The following is a 22,858-nucleotide window of genomic DNA, read 5'->3' on the forward strand; positions in this document are numbered from 1 at the left end:
TATTCTTACAGGGGGGAAAAATGTAGTTAACTCTGAGATCAGAAACGCTTCTTTCAAATTTTATGCAAGATGACTTTGCACTGGTTGAAAACTGTAGGATTATCTCTTCTTGGACTTACAGGGTCAAACTGTGAAAAATACAGTAATACGCAAGGATACTGTAAAAATGAACACTTAATTGAAGGTCTATAGCCAATAGAGAGTCCATTTTTGTATGATCATCATTCTGTTACCATGCAAGGTTCTTTTTCAAATCAATAAATTACCTTTTAATACAGTCTGCCGTTCAAGATATAAGAAAGGATTGCAGGACTAGATTATTAAAAAGGAATGTTAGGAATTAGTAAAGCAGGTATTTTTATAACTTAAATAATTTTAGATCATTTTTACCTTGTTTAGGAATATACAGTAGTTAACTCCAATTATCAAAATAATTCAGTTTTTAACTACTGTATCTCTCCAATTTAGAGAGAAGGATGTTGTGGGGGATCATGTCAAAGGCTTACAGAAGTCCAGATAGATGACATCTGTAGCCCTTCCCATGTCCACTGATGTAGTCACTCCATGATAGAAAGCCACTAGGTTGGTTAGGCAAGATTTGCCCTTGGTGAAGCCTTGGTTAGTTGAGTTGCTTTGTTTGGCAAAACGAGCAGTTCAGCCTATAAAAGAGCCACTTCAGAGAAAGAAAAATCCTGACAGACTTGTAGTCTAGAGGAGAGAGAGAGCAAATTCTCAGAATAAGCAGAATTTCTCTTGCTGCTGTAGTCCTTGTGCAATCAGCAACCAGGAGACCCTGGTTAACACATAGACACAAGGTTTCTATGTTTTTGTCCTTTGGTTGTGTATGTATAAGCTCACACATGCTTATTACAATGCACTTTGAACTATCAAAATTAAAACACAAGTAATATGAAATACTTTCAAATTCATAAGTTTCATTAAATGATTATATGCTACATTCAATGGCTTCCTCAAAATAATATACTTTATTGCATACAATGTACATACACATAAATAATAGATTACAGTGTGATTTTTATCTATAATTGCTTTCATGTAGTCCCCAAATGTAACATTTAGTCTAGAGAATGCATATATCATCTGTTGCTGGAAACATACATATAATAATCCTGGCTTCATTTAAGTCAAAAGCAATTTTTCTGTTGATACTGGGGAGAGGGGTAGCGTTTTGCCCATAGATTTTAGCATTTTGAATATAGAAGTGTCAACCATGGGTTATGTGCTTGCTTAGTCTATGACTATTCAATATAATTTTTCTCCACTAATTTAGGACTCTGTGGTACATTTCTAGTGGGCACCAGCTTTATCTCATAAGCAGCATTAAAGTTCATGGAATGAGTTACTGTCTCTTACTTCAAACCCCTTAGTGTAAGGAAACCAGAATAAATGGACAAGCAGTTAATACCCTGGCTTTCCACTGTTCTAAAAACTTGGACAGAGAGCTGCATTTTGAATAGTTACTGATGATCCAAACTCAATCATTTTTTACAGAATATATAATAAAACACCAGTGCCTAAGTTAGGTGAATAAGTAAACTTCCTCAGTAACCTTTCCTTCAGATTTTCTGAAAAGTGTATAGTTGTTTCTCTAAGGTAACTTTTCTGAATGAAATAACATTGTGAGTGGCTCTGAGAATTACCTACATTGCAGCTTGCTCTATCAAGCAACAAGGGTCCTATCTTTCTCCAGGGAACTGTGAGACAGGTCTCTCATTCTTTCCCATCTACTCTCTCATCTCTCATTAATACTCCTGTGAAAATACCACCGTCCTGACCAAGGCTCAAAGCCTGTACTTTTGGATGTATTTTTGAGCCTTCAAATTTTGAAGCGCGTCTTCAGGTCACATCCAATCCTCGTGATTCATATTTTTTAATCTCTCAAAGACCTGGCCTTAAATCTCCATCCACACAAGTAAATCTCTTGCTCAAGCCTTAGCTATTTTGCAGCTTGAGAGTTCTTACTTAGTTACCTTTGCTACGTCAGAGCTACCCAGCTGCGTTCACGTTGTACTCATGGCCATTCCAGACACAGTGACTATCCCACTCCTGCATGCTGCTCTCTCTGCCCTTCCCACGTCCTTGCTGCTTCTCCGTACCCCATACAGCAAACATGAGCTTTTTCCTGTTGGCATAAAAAGCCACTTATATTTTAGCTTTGATTGGTCTTTTGACTCTACTGATTGGCCTTTTCGCTCTACTGCTTATCAAATGTTCATTTGTGTGTGTCATATCCAGCCCTGCTAATAGTAGACTGGGAATTGATTCATTTTAAGCACTGAGAATCTCAAACACCTTCTTCTTCCAGTTCCACCTCAAAAGTCATCCCCCTCGTTTCCTCTGTTAGACAGCATCATATGTATATCTGGCATTAATTGTAGCTTGTGTGTGAGTATGTGTTGTGTGTATGCAGCTACATATAAACACACCACTAACCTGATCCTGACTCTTACCCCTAGACACCTCAACAACACACATAATACAAACAAAATATATAGTATTGAGTCCACGCAGGTAATGTATGCAAGTGTGCGTGCAGGCATGTATTTACACGAAGGAGGAAGCATTTAGTATTTCTCAGCAGATTCTCAGAGTTCAAGCTGTAGGGGAGAGAGATGATTATGATGATGAAGTCTTATGATGATGATTAAGTTTTATGATTAAAGCACTGCCAGATCTCTCACTGTCTGCCTAGCTTCTCATATGGGTGTCTGGAAGAGAGCACGTTCTTAACTCAGAAGGTTGTTCTGAGGGTAAGTTGTTAGTAAGTGGTTCAGATACTGCTGAGATGGAGGTTACAGAAACAGGTAATAAAGAGTGATTTTAAACAACAGCATGATCCTTCCTTCAAAAGATAATACAGAAACAGTCCGAGTAACATGGTTAAAACCAGACAGTATTAGATACCAATTATCCCTGGTACTGACTACACTGGCTTTCTGAAAGGCCTATGGAGCAGATTTTCAGGGGAGCGGTAGTCTTTCTCTGGTGTGGCTTCACCTCGTTTTTCATTCTGCTTGTTTTGGTGGTCTGTTGAGAAGCATCCTCATTTCAGAGTAAAGGACATTTTCTGAGTAATGACATAGGCATGATGATACCAACAGCTTGTAACTACTCCACGGGCAGCTGCTGTGAGGGGGGAGAGGTTAAGTGGCATCAGCTGCATGCCGGGTGGAGAGTGAGAGAAGAAGGGTCAGAGAGAGGGAAAGCAAGCACATGTACCCATCCATGCCTGTGAGCAGGGGAAAGGCAAAGTGCTAAGCCACAGACTTAGAAACTAAGAACTAGAGAACTGAAGAGCCATTTCTTATTTTACAAGTAGACACCTCATGGGATTTTACCCCTGGCTGAAACCTATTTATATTTTTTGATATTTTTGCCAGGCTGAAAAACCCCATGTTCCTGATCCTTTGTACGCCAGGCTGTGATGCAAAGAGTGCAGACTGAATGGCTGTGCGCTTTCATATATATTCTGGTTTCCTCTCTGCTGTAACCTGTGGCCTCAGCCCACTCAGCTGTGTTACGGAGTGGTTTCATCTCTGTGTAGAACAGTGATTTTTTTTGTCAGGGCCTATAAACAGAAATAAAACTACTGCTGACTTTAGGCTTGGCTTTGTGGATGGCCTTATTTAGAGAATCAAAATTCCCAGTAGAATGCAGCTCTCGGGCCAGATGCTGTAAGGTGAATTGATAATACAAAGGTGGACTGAAATTGGGGGAAGAACTAGTGTTTAGGGTGCCAGTTGCAGCTTGGAAAAGAGAGTTTTGTAATCTAATATTCCATACTTAATATCCAAAAAAATAGCAGCAAAGGAAGTAATGATGATTTAGTTGATAGATTGTCTCTTTAAAAACATAGTTCTGCTTTGTAATGCAGTAACTTTTTTGAAAATCCAGATACATATGCACTCTTCTGTACGCATGAAATTACATGTATGTATGTTCCTGTATACACACATATACTTGGTTTTGCAAATGTGTATGGCATATAGATTGAAACTTATAGTGGATCTAAGTGTATCTATATACATATGTTTGGGTGTATAAACACATGATACGTGTATCTATACTTTGGCTACTGTGTTAACACACACACATATTTGGAAATTATCACCAATGATGATTTTCATGTCTCTAGTGCTTACATGTTTAAGCAACTTCTTTTTTGATTCATTTAGCAGCAGCAACAGAAGAACCTGAAGTGATTCCAGATCCGGCTAAACAAACAGATCGAGTGGTGAAAATAGCAGGAATAAGTGCTGGAATTCTGGTATTCATCCTGCTTCTCCTTGTTGTCGTATTGATCGTCAAAAAAAGGTAAGAAAATGATCTGTGCTGATCCCTCTTTTTTTTTTTTTCCTCCATTTCAAACAACAATCACTAAATGGGTATTTTTTACAGGTCATTTAAAAAAAAAAGTTTCAGAACCAGTAGCTCACATCAGCTTTTGGATGAGTTTTATGTTTCCTGCTGTTGTTGCTGTGATTCTTACGATGAATTTAAAGAGCGGATTACTTTATATTTGGGATCCAATAGCTATACACTTTCTCATACTTACTTATTTCCAAATAGTTTTAAGTTGCAGTTAGAGTAATGTACAGAATATTAAAATGAGTGGAATTGAAATTTATGGAGCCCTTTTTTTTTTAAAGCAAAAAAAAGAATAACTTACTGCACTTTTCGTGTTGTAATCACCTAATGAATTTGATTTTCTATATGCAGCTCTAATGAGTTATTTGTATCTGTATGTTATCCAACTTGCAAAATAATGTAACTTTATACCTCTATTTATGCTCTTGTAAACCTGGAGTTTTTTCTTAAAAGTCATACCACATCACTGTAAAATTATCTATTGAGTCCTTAGTGCATGAAGTTGTTTAAAAGTGTATTAATTTGTAATTTTAATTTTGTTAGTGCTTTCTTAGACAGTAAGCAATATCGCCATCTTCTGGCATTGTACAACGCTAGCTCCGCATCCAAATGGTCCTACCTATAGTAAATTGTGCTACCCTATTATTGCTTGGTCAGTTTTTAAAAGTCTCAACTTCCGAGTGGTTGCAACTCTTTTAACGTGGCATAAAAGTTCATAATACGGCTCTACAAATTCATAGTTACAGCATCAAAACCAATTCCTCTCTTTCTGTGCACCCCCTCCCTGGCAGGTACCTTCACAGGGCACAAGCTGATTTCTCTTGGGTAGAACGAGACCTTTGTCTTCCAGTGGTGTGTGCATTGCATTCCCTTGCCTTTTGCAGAAGTCTTAATGAAAAGTATATTTGTAAATGTTGTGAATGTTCCTCTGAAATACAGCTTGCTATTATTTTGAAAGATTAAGAAAAAAAATTAAAATTGTACCTAAGATCATTCTATATGTTATAATTACTTGGTTTGCATTAGATTTTTTTAATTTATTGCCTCTTTACAATTATCCCTGGAGATATATAACTTGGAGAAGAAACGTCTGCATTAGAAACATTAGGTATGCTTATAGTGTTCTGTGTTAGTTAGCTACATATGTGATTTTTCCCAAAAGTGCTTTTACTTTTCTCTGTTGTTTACCTCTGTGGTTGAGAATTAACACATATGCAAAAGGTGCAACTCATCATATGCAAAAAAGACATACAGTCAGCCAGTTTTCTTTATTTACACAACTTCTGAAAAACAAACAAAAAAAAGTTGTTTTTCCGCTTTCAGGAAGAAATCTCTATTTTATAGCTTTATTGCAAGGTATGTGCTGGAGAGTATCACCTTCTCAGTGCGTGTCGCAGTGGTCCCCTTATATTTAATAGAAGACTCTGTGTGTACACGTGTGTGTGTGTGTGAAAGAGAGACTGTCTACCACTATATAATGTCAGTCACGTCCAGATGGGATTGACTAGTTTTGCAGGTAACAAAAAGAAAAAGCTTAAAATTCAATGTGTTCATTTTTCCTATCCTTTTTACCTCTTGCATTCAGAGTCCTTTTAGACTCATACTTCCACTGTTGAATTGTTTGATGAAAGTAAGTTAATTATGTCCGTGAAATGATATTTTAAAATTTCCCCTTTCTCCCCCTTCCCTCCTCTGAACCTGTGAAGGCAGTACCCTCTTAGGAATGATACTTGATCATCATTCTAAAGCACATAACATTTCTAAACTCCTGTACTATTTTGTATTCAAAATAGGTGAGAAATTAACCTGTTTAATGAATCTTTAATGTTTGGCAATTTTTCATCATGATAGTTTAATTGGTTGTCTATCACGTATGTTGTAGGTGTCCACCCCCCCACCCCCTTAGGGAAAGTGGGCAGGTTTTTTTTAATACCAGCTTTAGTCAAGGTCTCTTACAAAAAGCATAGAAAACCTTTGTATACCTGAGTTAATTGAGTCCATCTAGTGAATCAGGGCAATTCATATAATGAAGCCAGGAACAGCTGTAAAAACCCTGACACATTCACATGTACATAAACACGCTTCACTTAGTTGTGGTGGGACTGAAAACCGATCCGTTTGAATCATCTTCTGTAGTGTACATATTCAGTGATCCATTATGTAGTATCCCTTTTGGTACCTGAATTGACCACAGCTTATTACACAGAAAAGTCAATTAAAAAATGGTTTCTGCATTTTCATTGGTTTATTAAGTTGTATGCACAGCCATCGCTATCTCAATCTGATTAAATGCAGCATTACGTTTTATTGAAAAACAGAGTACTAAGCAGTTTTGTTCACAAGCTTGAGATGTTTTAGGCTTTGCCTGATCATTTTGTACAAATTGATTTGAAGTTTTCCCGAATGAAGCTCTTAACAGCTCTTACAGAGTTTTACTGGAGTAATCAAACCAGCTAAGAAAAGGGATACTGCATCTTTAACAAGCAATGCCATTTTTATTTTCTAAGTCATTGTTGACTATTTCCAAATGTCCTTCATTTCCTTCCATTTGTTTACCTTCCATATTTTTAATGCTTAGCATGACTACATCAGCATTTCCAATTGTAAGATTTTAAAATAGAAAACATATGTTTGCATTCAGGAAATGTGTGGTATATATGTTAGTACACACATATCTGTTGTAAACGTGTGTTCTTTAAAATGTGCGTACTCATATAGCTACATATAGTACGCATACAAACGTATATGTATACACCTGTGTACCACTAAAGATGTTAAAATGAATAACATGAAATTTGTTTTCTGATTAAATGTATTTATTAATGCAATCTTTAGTTTTTGTAACTGAAAAGTAAAAAGCATATTTAGTGCACAAGATTTGTACACAGCTGTTCATTTGTCATGACATCTAGGTGGTAATCATTATATTATGCTGAACTGCATGTTGAAAATACACAATCCATTAATTTTTAAATTTTTTGGCAATAAATGAAATCTCAGCATGTAATTTTCTCAAGTGATCTTTCTAAAAAACAAATCATTTTTATATGCTAGTGTTTTTTTTTTTAATTGCATGGCAAAGTAAGGCTAGTTTGTGCATGAGCAAGTTGAAATGCTAACCAAAGAAACATGAATTTTTCAATTTTTTTTTTTAAACGCACATTTCTCTGCTTTATTGAATGTGACAGAGTCACGCTTTTCATTCACCATTGCTTCTCTTTTTCCACTGTCTGTGATTTGCTTGCCAGGAGGAGCTACTATTCTTACTCCTACTATCTGTAAGTAGAATACGGGTGACTTACTATTTTACATGTTTTAAAGATGCAGTATCCCTTTTTAAAAAAGAAAAACAGACTCTATAGTTTTCCTAAAGTTCTATTGATAGTTACCTTTCTTTATTCTCAGGCTTGAAAAATTGCTTGTATTATTGTTCCTGTTATTCTTACCCTGTTATTTTTTTTAAAGGGATATTGTATTTCTAACTGTATATTGAGACTTTTGCTTTTTGCTACAGTTTTTCCCATAACTATCATTTTGGTTTATTGTAATCATAATTTAATTTGCATTATGATTCACAGCGACACATCACACTAAGGAAAAAAACTCTTTTCCCATTTCCTAGCTAGAGAACTGCGCTTGTAAATCACAAATTGTTCTTTCTTAGCATGTCAGTTCAGGAGTGGTCCTGTGCACCACTTTTCCTATGCATATCATAGGCAGATGCCAGACCTTTATAATAGGTCTCTGCCCTACCAACGGCAGAGCAACACGTCTGCCTCTGTGGTACCATCCTTTTTTTTTTTTTTTTTTTTTAGAAAAATATTTAAATATTAAAGTATGGAACTTATTTTATGACATTGGTTTGCTAAAGTTCTGCTTCATTGAAGCAGAATTGACTTTTTTTTTATACGTGTTGACGAAATGAGTTTTTGTGAGGACTGCAGCAGTTTTGGCTGTAATTAAGCAAAGCGGTTACACACATTCTTAATTTTAAATAAATGCATAAAGCCCTTGACTTCAGAGGGGATCTAAGAATGCACTCAAGCGCTTTGATGAACTGGTGGTGTCTGATAATGATGCTCTTCCACGTTTTTAAGCAGATTAGTTGACTTCTTTAAACAAACTTAAAATTAAAAAAAAAAAGCTAAGCTGGCTTAGCTAACTGCCATTCTCTGGTTTATTGTGACAAATTATAATTTCCTTGTTAAATAACAATTGCTTCAGCTCGAGATAATTAACCGCACAGTTTCATCCTATGATGGAGCACTTCTCCCCTCCAGCTCCCACTGAAACACCCACCTGCGCAGGCTCACCCAACTGGATCCTTTAGCAGATAATGAGAATCTTTTACACTTTCTGTCAGCCTCAACTACTTTAACCTAATGATTTGCTTAACTCTCCTGAAGCATAGATTGCATGTGCCTTTAGCCTAGCGATGGAAGGAAAAAGGGAAAGGAAAAAGAAGTCAAACCGCGAGGGAGCCAGGAGCTGTTGAACAATAAAGCTGTTCTCCCATTTCCCAGCAGCTTTGGGTTGCAGTTCTGCAACACAATGGGCCTTTTTAGGAGCTGAAGCAGAGCATAAGAATTAGAAAGTAACTACTGTAATAAGCTAATAACTTGAAAGCCTTAATAGCTGTTGATTTATTTAGCGTAGCTAGCAAGTTTTGTTACAAAGTGATGCTTCAAAGAAGGTCTTAATATAATTGTGAGATGAGATGTAATAGTCTTTTTGTTCCATTTCTGAGGTGGTGTTAGAAAAAGACGATCTTCAGTGTATAGAGAATATCCAAAAAGCTTTGAAACTTAAAAAGCCAGTCTGAACTAGAAATGCCAGTTTTTGTAAGCTTTGATAGTATTGGGAACCAGTTATAAATCTCAAGCAGTTTCGCTTCTGGAAGTTCTGATGGTCTTCATTTGTTCAACCAGAGTATCATTTAAACAACTTTTCTTAAGTAAATAGGAATGTGTGGAGTAAATGTATAAAATAAAGCATTTTAGGGGGGACATCCAACTGTCACTGTTTTTTTAGTTTTCATTGAACAACTGATACACACAGAGCCCTCATGTACACCAAGGGTTTGATGAAAAAATGATAGGTTTAGAGACCACCTTTGGGATTTTCGTAGCAAGGGGGTTACTGAGTAGCAATTTTCCAACTAGTCTATCTGTAAATGGGGAAAAGAAGGCGGGGTGGGGGGGGTGACAAAATAAGAAGATTAGTCTAATCGGTGAAAGAATCTTTGTTATTCTCAGGAGTGCTTTGTCCATCTGTGTCCTACTTTGTGGCCCCTTATTGTGAACCAAGACTATTAACTTGGAAACAATCCTCTAACATTTTCTTAAATATGCAAAAACGTGAAGTGCTCCCTGCCCTAGAGATTGGTGTAGGTCCTTTCTGGTGGATGTTCCCAGGACTTAACAAGTAAATTGATGGATAATTTACACTAATATTCTTTTTGTCTACTGTTAGAGTGCAGCACAGAATATTAAAAGTTATCAGAGAATAGAGGAAGAGCAAGCAGCCCTTTTAGAGAAATGTAAGATAAACACTCTCTAAACAGTTAACAGGATATTTGATGATATTTTATGCAGAAAAAGCTTGTGAAGCTAAGCTGTTTTTTAAACATACATTTTCAAGAACCCAGTATTTTCAGTGATGATTCTGTCTCTTCCACGTGGTGTCAGATTTATCCAAATAAGCAGGTTGGCTATCTGTTATGTTGCATCATAGCTTCAGATGAAAACAGGGAGATTTCAGAACAGTCTAATGTATGTCACAGGTTCCTGCAGAACCAAGGTGCACTTTATGCTGCTCTGTATACTTCCTACTACTTGAGATACATGGTTTAAGAGTAGTAGGCTTTAAGTGGTAATTAAAATATATTGTCTGTTTCCATCTGACTTCTGGAGACAGTGAAAATCACTTCCAGTTCTTCACCAAAAGGAAAGAATAGAGAGATATTTCTGAAGTGTGCACTCTTAGGGCATTGGCTGTTAATTTGGGGGGTTTAGTTGTACAGATTAGGTTGCTGTTTAACTGTGATACATTCAGAGTGTAAGACTGTTAATGTCAAAATTTTAGATGTTCCCAAACTGCATGAAAGGGTAGAGTGGTGAGGGGGCTTTTGTTTGTTTTTTAAAGAACCAAAGTTCAGTGTCAGGAACAAAGTGTGGTATCATGTTGTATCTTGTGTACTGAATGGGAAGAACAACTTTTAACATAAAAGGTAATATGAATCCATATCGAATAATTATGTTTCTTTTGTTATTTCATAGGTTTTTTGACTAACAAAGTAATTTAGAAGGTTAAATGATTTCTTCCTAACAAGGCAAGCAAGGGGAATGAATTATCCATTTGTAAAATCAAAACACAGATTTAAATGGAGATGGTTGGTAAAACTGCATGCACAGATGCTTCTTATTTATCATTTCAGTTGAAATGTAATTATATTCTCTAATTTGTTTATATTAGTGTAATTACTCTGCAGGAAAAAAAATATTACCAGGGTACAGAAGTTAGCACTTCCATTACAGCATTTGTGTGCGTACAGAAAACACACGGTCGCGACTCTTTCATAGCAGGGTGCATAGTTTTATCAATTTCACGCTGGAAAAGTTATACACAGGAAAATCAGCCAAACTTTTCAGTCACTCAGGATTATAGATAATGATTACTGTAGACATCAATGTTCATCAAATATTAAGGTGGTTTGGGTTTTTTTTTTTGGCTGGGCAGCAAACTTGCGAAGAAGCGCAAGGATGCCATGGGGACCACCCGCCAGGAGATGACACACATGGTGAATGCGATGGATAGGAGTTACGCTGACCAAAGCACCCTGCATGCAGAGGATCCCCTTTCAATCACATTTATGGACTCTCATAACTTCAGCCCCAGATGTAAGTACAACAGTTATAGATACTCTGGAGTGTAGTTGAATATAGAAACACGGAAAACAATTCTACTTTTTAAGGAAAATTGTTTTAAGCTCCAGGTTTTCTAGGAACACTGGTAAACCCAAAGGTTGAGCAGGGATGTTCGTATCCTTATTGGTATGTGGCCAGTTATTTAAATATTTACATGTACTTTCAGTATATACTTGTTCTAAGGAAAATACTACACTTCTAGAATATCTCCATTAAAATCTGAAATTGAGTTTTCCCTCATGAGGATATTTTATACCAACATGTTAAATATTACTGCGTAACACCGTGTCTGTAATGAATAATAATATGAGGTCCAAATTAATTTCTTTCTTTTGGCAGTAAGGATGTTACAACAGAAGGAGACATTGACAATTTTCCTTGCTGTTTGTGAAGTTTAGGAACAAGCTTGTTAATGTATCTGCAAATTTGCTCTATATTTGTATTCCTTTTTTGTAGACTTGCCAACTCTCTGGTTTTGACAAAGTTTGGCATTTGGGTTTCTGACTGTTAAGTGTCTGGGTTATAGCTACCACTGTCCAGCACGCCTGCCTCCTAGCATCTGCACTATGCCTTGCACAAAAGCAAGATACTCCGCTGGCAAATTCTGAATACCTCAAAGCTAGTGTGTAAGTTACCGAAGGGACACAATTCTGCCATGGAGCTAGCAGGAACCTGACCTTCTCATGGCCACGTGGACTTGTGGCCTGGCTTTAAACAGATCTGAGCAGCATGAGCTGCTTCTGAATTGCCATCTTTTGGGAATGGCACTCCATCTCCCTTCTCCGGCCTCCCATACTGCTTACCATGCTTGAGCAAAATACATCCCTTAAGGCTCTTAAGTTGTAAGGGAAATGGATTTTGGAGGAGGGTTTATTGCTCAGTTTATTGAACCTTACCAAACTGCAGAGTGCTAATATTTTAAGTGTCTCATAACCAATTATAAATGGGAGTTTAGTATTAGCCTGTGAGCTTTTCTACACAGTTTTGGCTGGAGCTGTTTGAAAATTCTCCAAAGTTTGATGTCTTATTGGCATTGAAATTTGTGGAGGCAGGTTGGCAAAGACAGTTCGATTTGGACTAAGTTATGGTGGATCCCAGGCAAAAAATCCATCAGGAACCTCCATGGCTATTAGTGAGCCAGGGCTGCCAGGCACTTGGGCAACCTTCCAGACGGACTGACGTGATGCAAAGAGCCCATAAGCCCCAGCCACCACAGCTGTCGTGGTTGGTTGGCAAAGAAGTTTGGCATCACTGTTTTCCAGCGTCCTAGGTATGTGATTTTTTGGGTGTTGGAGGATTCAGTTCTCCTGACCATCGTCTGTGCTGAGGCAAAGAACCATCCAAGCTTCCAGGCTTTTCTGCTGTGTGGCAAACTTTTAGGCAGATTGCTTGAGAACTGGAGCTAAATTTTGTCCCAGAGCTGTTGTTATTTTAAGTTTTTGTTCCAGATTGGAACAAAACCAAATTCTGGATTCCGCCATTTCTGTCCAAAACAGCGCATTTGTCTCTGCATGGTTCTAGTGTGATAACAAATGATAAAATTCTATGAATTTTATTCAAACATCTGCATCTGTGTATCTGTGATTTTCCTATAGTCATTAAGAACAATGTCTTTGGCATTGCACATAAAAAAAGCTATTAACTATAAATATGTATATAATTTTTTTAATTACCTGGAAGACTTTAAAGAAATACCATTTTATTTTGAAATGAGCTATTCAAGTATTACATGAGAGGATGGGTTTAAAAGGAAAGGAGTTGGTTCTATGAAAGTGAACCTTTATTGTGAAGCAAAAAAACAATAGTGAAAAGAAGCCCTTTCAAAAACTAAATTGCATGTAATGTCTTCTTTATTTCATTTCAGTAAGAATCTCTTTGCCTTTATCATTACATTTCTGAAGTCCAAAATCACTGCCTTTCATACCTCTTTTATTCAGGATGCTTTCTGGAACTGTGTATTCATTCTGATTTTCTGTTGTAACAAAATTAATGGGGTTTAGTTATCGCTTGGTTATACTCTGAAGTATATTGTTTTTATTCTTAAAAATACACAAATTGAGGGTAATGTATTTCTTCATGAGCTTTGTTTTCCTACAGTGCCCAATGATCCACTTGTGCCGACAGCTGTGTTAGGTGAGGACTCTAGTCCTTCATTATCCATTCCTGCATGAGTTTTGTCTCCTTGCATGGTTGAACATTGGAACAGCTTGTTTTATGTAAAAGATGGCTATGCTGTTGTCAGAAAATAACTCTACACTCAGTTTATCAATTCAGAATTAAACTGAAACTGCTTTTAGAATAAAAATTATTTTATGTTCTCATTAAGAAGTTATTCCTAGTCAGTGCCAACTGAAGAGTAAATGAGGAAACAGGTAAATGGAAAATACTATAACTTTTCTACCCAGAGCATTCAAACTGAGTTCCAATAAACTGACATGTGAAACTTGAAGTCTCTTAAGAGATATGTAAAAATAAAATTCAGATCCGTATTAGTAATATTTGGTACCCAAAGCTTGATTTTCTAAGTAAGTAACAAGAACGAAAAGAAAAATAGAAAAGGGAAAACTTCTGAAATATCAGAGAGAAAACAACAACTTTGTAGGTTCTATACAAATATTCTTGTATACGTATATTAATTACGTTTTCAATTGACCTTAACTAGTAAGTTTTTCAACTTTGTACTTACTTTAAAAAGAAGAACAGATGTTGGGAGTGGCCAGGCTGCTTATTTCTATGTCGCATCTAACACAATGCACATTTTAGCGTTTTTTAAAAAAATACAGAGATAAAAGTGTAATTTGTACTCAAGTTCTTGGTTTGATAAACACAATGTGCAGTATTGAGTTTCAGTCAGTTGCTGAGGTTATTTTAGGATAAAAGACAAATATCAGGAAGTAGACAGGAATATAAACTGATGTTGAAAATTAGATTTCTAGAGGTAAAGCTTAAAGGGACCTGGAGACAATTTAATCCCTCGTCCGTTTTGAGATGGGACATTACACCTATAGTATAGACTGTTTCTGGCAACTGATTGTTTATTGTGTTTTAAAAATCTGTAGTGAAGAGAATTTTACTTTTGCAGTGGCATGTTCCAGTGCTGAGCTGAGTGGAATAGGTACCCCCAAGCCCTACCTGTAGTGTTCCTGTTACCTGAACTGCATTTTGTCCTTTTTATTGCACTCGTGTTGCTGACTTGTATTGAGTTACCTGCTAAAATCCCAGTTATCATTAACCAGTCCATTAATCCATTTTATAGTTATATATTTGACTTCCCTTTCCTACACACAGTATGTTGCATTCACTGTTTAATTCACTTTGCTGATTTTTGCATTGTCTCCCAAATAATCAAGATAACTTTGAAATCTGATCCTGTACTTGTGAAGTGCTTGCGTTACCTTACTGCTAGTGCCCTCTGCCCATACTATCAGGGTATTTTCTATCCCATTATGCAAGTTGTGGGTAAAAATACTGATAGAGAGTATACCCAGGAGGAGCCTTTGCAGATATTCGTGTGAAGTGTCCTCTGAGACTGACAGCAAATCACTATTTCTGAGTAGTCTTTGGTCTTTGTCAAGCTGGTGTATGCTCACCGTGTGGGAGTTTTATCAAGTCATATTCTGCCCATTTCCTTTTGATAATGTTGCAAATGCCATTCTCTTGACTACAGTAGTGTCTTAGAAAGTTTATAACCATCGGAGCAATTAGATGCTGGAGCCTTCCACTTTGGGCCCAAGGAAACCTAACCAGGTGGTTTGAGAAGTTTATGAGGGGTGGTGAAATAGCACTGTTGCCTGAAAGAGCAAAGGTGTAGACTCAGTAATTCTGAATATTTCCTAAAATTGGATCAGTGGACTTACAGTCATAGAAAATGAGTCTTTTCCTGAAATTCTTCTAAGATCTTCTTGTATCTTTTAGCTTTATTTCAGGCACTTACAAGCTACATAGATACTATCTGGTGGTACTTGTCAAGCTGTTCCTAATAGCTCATTTAGGTTATAAGCATATTCCAAAGGTCGTTGTGTTGCCACTACATTGTGGCAAACAGAGACACGGGCAGCTGTGAACAGCGAGGACAAGGGATTAATTGAAGAACAGTTTAATAGTTCCTGTCTGCATTTCCATCTACTGGTAATGGTGTTTTGGGCATGATACTTTCCTGGTATAAGCAAAGCAATGCTAGTTGGAAGAGGTAATATTTTTCATTGCGTGGACTGAAATAGCGGAGAGAAGTAGACAAGCTTTTGGGCACACTATGTAGAAGGGGTTGGGTACCCATAAGCTTGTTCTTTTGGAACTAGATCATTTGGCCTACTCCATCTCCATGTAGCCCTTGCTTGGCCCAGCATCACAAAACAGTTTTCCTCTGTTCTATTTAGAGATGAGCAAAATCTTATGGGCTCTAAATTATGGAACATGTTATTTTATATAAAGCTCTTATTACCTTGTAGCTGTACCAGGTTTCTTTTTCTTCATGTATAGGTTATTAATGCTACTCTCCATTCTGTGTACATTAGCACTAAGGTAGTATGACAATTTTGCTTTTCTCAAGTCCCTATCATTACATTGATGGCATAATAATGTGGCCCTTATATTTTTAAAACGGCTTTCATTGTTACCTATTGTAAAGCTTTAACAACTTTTTAATGTCATTTTCCTTTAGTCATTTTCTAACATAGTCCTGAAATAAATTTCTTACGTTCTGTTCACTCATTGTTTTTTGCTGCTTCAATGGGTTAAAGTGCCTATTACTGGTAAGTATACTGCAAGGAATGGGGAGAACTGCAAATCCTGAGGTGGTTTGAAATGTGTATGATTTAATATGGGTAGCACTACAATAAAAAGTGACTGCTGCATGTCACTCACATTATTAGGCAGTTTAGTGAGGCATAAACGTACTGAAATCAGCAACTTTTGTCACAGTTCAAAGAATTGGGTTTCTTACTAGGAGATCTTATTTTCAGAAGACATTAATGGGGTTTGAATTTTGGTGGAATTGTAGAAAATCCAACCCTTGGGGTGTTCATTACTTTCCTAGTGTTTTACTTCCTAATCTGGATCCTTTGCAAGGAAAATGGTATACTGATTTCAAAGAAGTGTAGGGAGGGGTCGGCTACCCACTTCTCATTTCGATAGCTACTTTCCAAAAAGGTTTCAATTAGAATTTTTCTTCCTCTCTAAATTCATTTGAACTGCTGATTGCTAATTTAAAAAAAAATATTTCACAGAAGGGATTGACTAAATGTGAACACTTCATGCATCCTTGACATTTGGTTTTGATAAGAGAATTGGTGTAACATAGGGCATTAGAGGAGACTTCTTTGTTTATATGGAGCAAAAACTGCAGCTGAAATCAGCACACTCAACAGTTTTCGTTTCTCTACCTAAAAGACCTGAGTTAAAATGACCACTTCGAAGTGCTGATTCATCTTCCCAAATGGAGGTAGTGTTCTGAAGCGGTAGCATAATTGCTTCTCTTTTTTACTGGGATCTCAATTTACTGTTTGTTGACTTTAGACAAATGATGTACTGATACCACTACAGAGTTATTCTAATTTATTGTTTAAGGTGTAGTATTGCTGTTGATACATATTAGCCATTAAAAAAGTTACTTTGGGTGATAGAGCCTGGAGTTTCCAAGTACATTAATGTCATAAAGTTTTGTAGCTTCAAATAAAATGCCCTTCAGACATCTTTATTGCGGGATGAAGGATTGCAAACTTTTGTATGTGTTTGCAGTTAAATTCCTTTATGTACTTCACAGTATTTATGTGCTGCAGAGTAAGTGCTTTGCGTTCTCAGAAATTAGACATGTTTTTGAAGGAAGAGGTTGAAAATAGACATTGATAAGTATAGCAGCAGGTGTTATTGCCCTGCAGGTACCTAATGCATTGATTTCTTATGAATACAGATGAAAATCACAGTGCGACAGCAGAGTCCAGCCGGCTCCTGGATGTCCCTCGTTACCTCTGCGAAGGCACAGAATCCCCGTACCAGACTGGGCAGCTGCACCCTGCCATCAGGGTGGCTGATCTGCTGCAGCACATTAACCTAATGAAGACCTCTGACAGCTATGGATTTAAAGAGGAATATGAGGTGAGATCTTCAGTGGTGGGTTTTTGCTAGGAAAAATCTCTTTGAAAGGGACAGCCTTTTGTTTGCATTGCATTGCAGAAGGATGCAACTGAATGTAATGGGTTTAAGTGAAAAACAGATAAAGAAAAGCAGACATAAGATTCCTATATATGTAACCCAAAAGTGAAACAGTGAGTGGAGTCTAATGGTTTGAGCCATTAAAAGTGCCTGGAAAAAACACTGTCTGTATCCTCTAGGACATAAGAAGACATGCCCTGCTGAATCTTTTTGGCATATTGTAAGAAGTTGCCACCCTTTTGTCGCTGCTTCTTAGTTGAAATGCTGTTACTAGTTATGTGAGTTTTCCGAGCCATCTTCAGTGCGGATCTCCTGGATTAGGTTAAAGTGAAGATTTAACCTGGCTGGTTTTGTGAGAAGCACTGACCGGCAGCACTCTCGTGATTTATTATAGCATTTCAGTGGGGCAATACTGGGACTAAACTCCAGCTGAAAAGCAGTAAAGACGTGCTGAGGGTAGTAACTTCTTGAAGTTCTAATTAGACCTGGCTGAGCATGTCTATTTACAACTTTAATGTTAAAATGGAAGCAAAAAATTCCCAGCACTGGGGGCAGAAGATGAGTACAGATTCATTTGGCTTCTGATCTCTGAATCTGTTGTGATTCTTTGGGATTAGAATATCAGGCAGGACACACAGTAAAATGGAAAAGGTACTGACAAGGTTGCATGCAATACAGTAGGTTTAAAATGAGTTTTTTCCTGAGTAAGTAATCTCTTCTGACTCAGTTTTCAACCTTCTCTCCTTTCTGCAGCTGTCTCTACTGTAACATAAGAACTGGAATAAATAAATGTCTGGTTTTTAAAAGAATATTATTCTCTTTTCCTCTCTTTTACTTAATATGCTTCATTATGCTCTGCCTAACTTCAGGGCTAAACCCAAGTGTCAACCACTGCTGGGGGAAGGGTGGTCCCTGATGCCACATCAGGTGTTTTCCTACTTGTTGCTACTTCTGTTACCATACATGACATCTTTGCCCTGGCTTGTGCTTCTGAGTGTCCATTAAAGTTTTTTTTCCGTGGCTACTGTGTACTTCCTGGAGGTAACTTACCCAGGTCAGGATAAGAGAACATCTGGAAGGAAAGAATAGCATAGACCTGCAACAGCTGTAAAATATCTACAGGCAATGAAGAAAAAGCCAAGGAGGAATAAAAGCTGTTTCTATCACTAGTGAGAGATCAGACTCTTAAGAGTTCAAAAATGTAGAATAATTTCCCTAGTGGCTAAAGGAGGAAAACCAACATGAACAATAAACATTGGCAGAGGAGGCTTCCTGATGGCTCTATAGGAAGAAAAGCCATTTTACTAAGCAACATCAGGAAAGCAACGTAACGCTGTAGTAAACAGGCTATATATTATGGTGTCTCGTAAGAAGGGTGGTCAGCCTCCCTGTGCTTTCGCAGCTTACTGTTGTTCCTCAATAGCAAGGATGTCTGAGCAAGTTTAGCCTTCCAGCGATTCCAGGATTTGAAATCCCTCTGCAGTCTCTCAGTGACTTACCCATTGACCCGTAGCAGTCAGAGGGAGAGAGCCTCCCTTCTTCTCTAGATATATTTCTATAGCGTGGTACCGTCTGGGTGACCAGAGCGGACAAGCAAAGCTGAGTTTACTTTATGGTAGGGCAGTTCTTTTAAACTGTTGTTTTTGGAGATAAATTAATGGTCAGAATGTTTTCTTTCGGAACGTTTTTATTTATAGAGTTTCTTTGAGGGGCAGTCAGCTTCTTGGGATGTCGCTAAGAAGGATCAAAACAGAACAAAGAACCGCTATGGAAACATTATAGCATGTGAGTATCAGTGTGCTTGGTTTGAGCGGTAGCTGTAGTCGTGTGTTACTCGTGCCATGTTCTCTCTTCCTTTACAAGTCTCCGGTGGCATAGCTGCTTAATACCTCAAGCGGAGGAGGAGGACTATGCCTTTTCCAGCATTCTTTTTTGTTCGTCACAGTTCAACTTTCTTCCTTTTATAACTCAGGCTGAATTTTGCATTTGCATCTCTGTTGTGCAAGCTGTGGTAAGCATATAACAGTGACAAGCCAGCACTCATGTGGATGTTAATTCTGTGGCAGTTTTCTACAGTTATAATTTATTTCAGGTAAATCTGACAGCTTCAAAACTTTTCTGCTTTATGTGATTTATAGCTGTTACACCTGAATAGCAGTTGTGTTAAACTGATGATTAAAAGACATGACTAAAATCAAAGGGTTCTGTCTCTTGTCTTTAGGCATAAAGTTTCAATAGTTTAGATTCATCCCCTGGGATAATGCAATTTGTTACTGTTTTACAAATGCGATCGAACATGCAGGAATGAAGCTATCGGAGAAGTCCCTGAACGGGTAGAGTTACTTCTTCATCAAATCCAAAGTGCATTGCTAAACATTGCTAACGTACTTTTTTAATGTCTCACTATCAACTTAAGCAGGCTGGGGTCAGAAGTAAGGAAACAGTAATCAGGATTTTTGGTTTTCTAGATTACCATCAGTGGAGCTGATTTTGAAAGGGACTTTGAGCAAGTAACCTGGTTTCTTTGTGTCTTTTTAACCACGTGTAACAGTGTGATACCTTTCAGCTATGGTTAATGAAGTTTAGTGAATGTTTTTGAAGTAATCGCAGACCTCAGAAAAAATGGTTCTTTGTAATTTTGTGTAAACACTTACTATTAAAGAGTTGTAAATTGTGAGGTGCTTATGCCAGCTGATTTTGGTTTTCTAGACGACTTACCATAATATCTTACTTAAAAATCACACTTCAAAAAGGCACCATAACTGCTTGGTTTTTACAGATGACCACTCCAGGGTGATTTTGCAACCTGTTGAAGATGATCCATCTTCAGATTACATTAATGCCAACTACATAGATGTGAGTGGATTGCACAGCTTTCTCCCTCTCAATTTGCCAGCTTCTCTATGTGAAACTCTTGCATGTTATGACTACAAATTTATTGAAAGCTTTCTTTTATTAAGAACAAAATGTACACTTTACTTGTTCTACGTCCTAGTACTCACTGACATTGTTGTGCTTTCTTTCACATCTGACTTTGGTTTGGGCTGTAGATTTGGCTGTACAGGGATGTAAGTACCACTATATGTGAATAACGGCATCCTATTGTAAATATTTAATATAGATATTGTTATTAATTACTTTCCTATTCTATTTTTATCACTAGATAACTATGCATGCCTCATTTAATTTGTCTCATCTGTTCCTTTAAAAAATTTCCTTTTGTGTGAATATTCTTTGTACCTGTTTTGAAAAGATAATTTAGCCTTTTAACATAGTTCTGAATATTGTTAGATATTGTTAGATAACTCAGGTGAATCTATCTGTTAAAGGGAATTTCCTGCTCACTTTTTTTTTTTTATGATGATGATGGTTTTGGCCACTAGCTTTTCTTTTCCCCTTTCCATTTATATGTGAGAAGCTGTATAGTATACTGTACTGTAGTCGTCTGAAAATGTACCTGTGAAGTAGTCGTAATGTATGTTTGGCAAAAAGGGAGACATGATGGCCTTTGGATGGAGGGGATGTTTTTAACAATGATTTAGGCAAACAATTAGCTGACATTTGTCTTAAGGTGCTAACTTAGGTATTACAAAGATATACACAAACATATATATATATAAAAATTTTTTAAGATAGTAGAAATTTCCTCGCTTCTGCAGAAGACTTCTAAAGTTTGAAATTCCATGCTTTGATTAAAATACAAATTAAATTAGAAATTTAAAAAAAAAACTGATACAAACAGGAAATTTGAACAAATTCTGCCGGGTGTTTTGATTAACAAAATATAACTTTTGTCCAATTAACACCTTAGAAATAAACAAGTAGTTGTATTCAAAGTAATTCCAAAGTAATTTGAAAGATACTGGAGTAGCTAGTACAAGTGTTCTTAAAATACTGGCTTTGGTTGCTTTTCTTTATAATTGCACCTTACTAATTTTTCCTGTTGATAAATTATTTAAGACCCTCTCGACTTTCCAGGATATAAAGATTTAACTCCAGGTATATCACTTTTTATTTTGATATTTTTACACAGCAATTTTTGTGAAGTGTTAGGTCTGTGATATTTTGCCTCGGGCCTTATACAAGAAAACTCACCCAGATTTGTAATAATTCCAGTTCCTTGAGGACATTGTTTCTCTTATTTAGGAGTAAATTGAACCTCATTATAACCAGTCAGGAAAGCTACAAGTTAAAACTGGCACTTTGCAATTTTAAAGTGACACTTTTACCTTCTTCTGAAAAGCATTATTGAGTGTAAAACAGTGTAGCATAGGTTCCACTTTCATAATTTGAAGCTGTGACTTGATATTAAGGACTCCAGGAGAAATTTTTTAGTCATTTGATACAATCTTGGTCTTTTGTAAAGCCAAGAGTAAGATGCTCAGAAGTTTTTTTCATAAGCCCCAGACGAAGGTGCTCTCACTCGAGACAGGATAATGAAGTAGTCTGTGGAAAAGGATATAAACTCCTTGGGTACATTGAAATCCTTCACTTTAGTAGCATCTTGTGAATACCAGAAATCCAAAGACTTGTGCTCCCCTGTAATGCAATACTTGAATCAAGTGGCCTAATAAAACTGTAACCTAGAAAATAATTGGAGTTATTTCTTTAACATTTGCACATTGTGAAATTCTGCATTGACTTCTCTAGCAATACTGAAGTTTCCTTCCTCTTTGTAGCTATTGTTGCTGGGACTGGTCAAAATATATTCTGAATTATTTCCTTGAGAGCAGAATCTCTTTGTCTTGTAGTTTTTATGCAGACAATTAATGCTGTACAGTACCGCTACCATTGGCATAGACCCAGCTAACTGGAAAGGCTTAGTCGTGTAAAAAAACTATATATATGTATGTGTATATACTTGTGCATATCACGACCAGTATAATTGGTGCACACTTTGTGCAGTAGCGCAAAATATGTTGCAGAAGATTCCACTGCAGTAGGACCTTGATTCTGTGCACACACCACAGTGTCCAGCTCTGTCCCCGTTAGCTATGGCTCGGGTTCATACCTCTTTGTGCCTTACAATAATCCTCTATTTGGAAGAAGACAAAAGGTGTGTATTTTTTCATACTGGATGAGTTGGGGACACAGATCAACTATTGAGATAATCTGGTGGCAAAGACAATTTTTACTAAATTTTAAATAAACGTCCCAATGTATTTGGCTGGGGAGATAATGTCAATAGAGGACTAATTTTTAGGTCTAAGGGACCCATCTAGAATACTCTTTAAAAAAACATACACTACGATGTCTGTTCAAGTCAGATGTTCTTATTTCCATTTTATCTGTTGTCATTCGAACCTTTTCAGTATTAACCGTTTTTTTAGGTTTTGAGCTTCATGCTGCTCTTAAATATTGGTTTGTTCTGAAAATGTTGTCTAGAGATAAGA

The 22,858-nt window shown here is 36.9% G+C and overlaps 1 protein-coding gene across 1 annotated transcript in view; it reads left to right on the plus strand.

Annotated features, from left to right (window-relative positions):
• Positions 1 to 4,196: 4,196 nt before the first annotated feature.
• The window catches only part of PTPRK (protein tyrosine phosphatase, receptor type, K), a gene marked incomplete at its 5' end in the record, with an annotated part of 36,426 nt that continues 17,764 nt past the window's right edge, over positions 4,197 to 22,858 (plus strand). Inside the window, 8 exons of the mRNA XM_009578462.1 lie at positions 4,197 to 4,335; positions 11,128 to 11,288; positions 13,413 to 13,448; positions 16,055 to 16,066; positions 17,224 to 17,408; positions 19,163 to 19,250; positions 20,245 to 20,321; positions 20,516 to 20,533. Of these exons, the coding sequence (XP_009576757.1) occupies positions 4,197 to 4,335; positions 11,128 to 11,288; positions 13,413 to 13,448; positions 16,055 to 16,066; positions 17,224 to 17,408; positions 19,163 to 19,250; positions 20,245 to 20,321; positions 20,516 to 20,533 (716 nt within the window). The remainder of the gene's footprint in view (positions 4,336 to 11,127; positions 11,289 to 13,412; positions 13,449 to 16,054; positions 16,067 to 17,223; positions 17,409 to 19,162; positions 19,251 to 20,244; positions 20,322 to 20,515; positions 20,534 to 22,858) is intronic.

Source organism: Fulmarus glacialis, unplaced genomic scaffold, assembly GCF_000690835.1.
Source record: "Fulmarus glacialis isolate BGI_N327 unplaced genomic scaffold, ASM69083v1 scaffold28655, whole genome shotgun sequence".
NCBI classification, from domain to species: Eukaryota; Metazoa; Chordata; class Aves; order Procellariiformes; family Procellariidae; genus Fulmarus; species Fulmarus glacialis.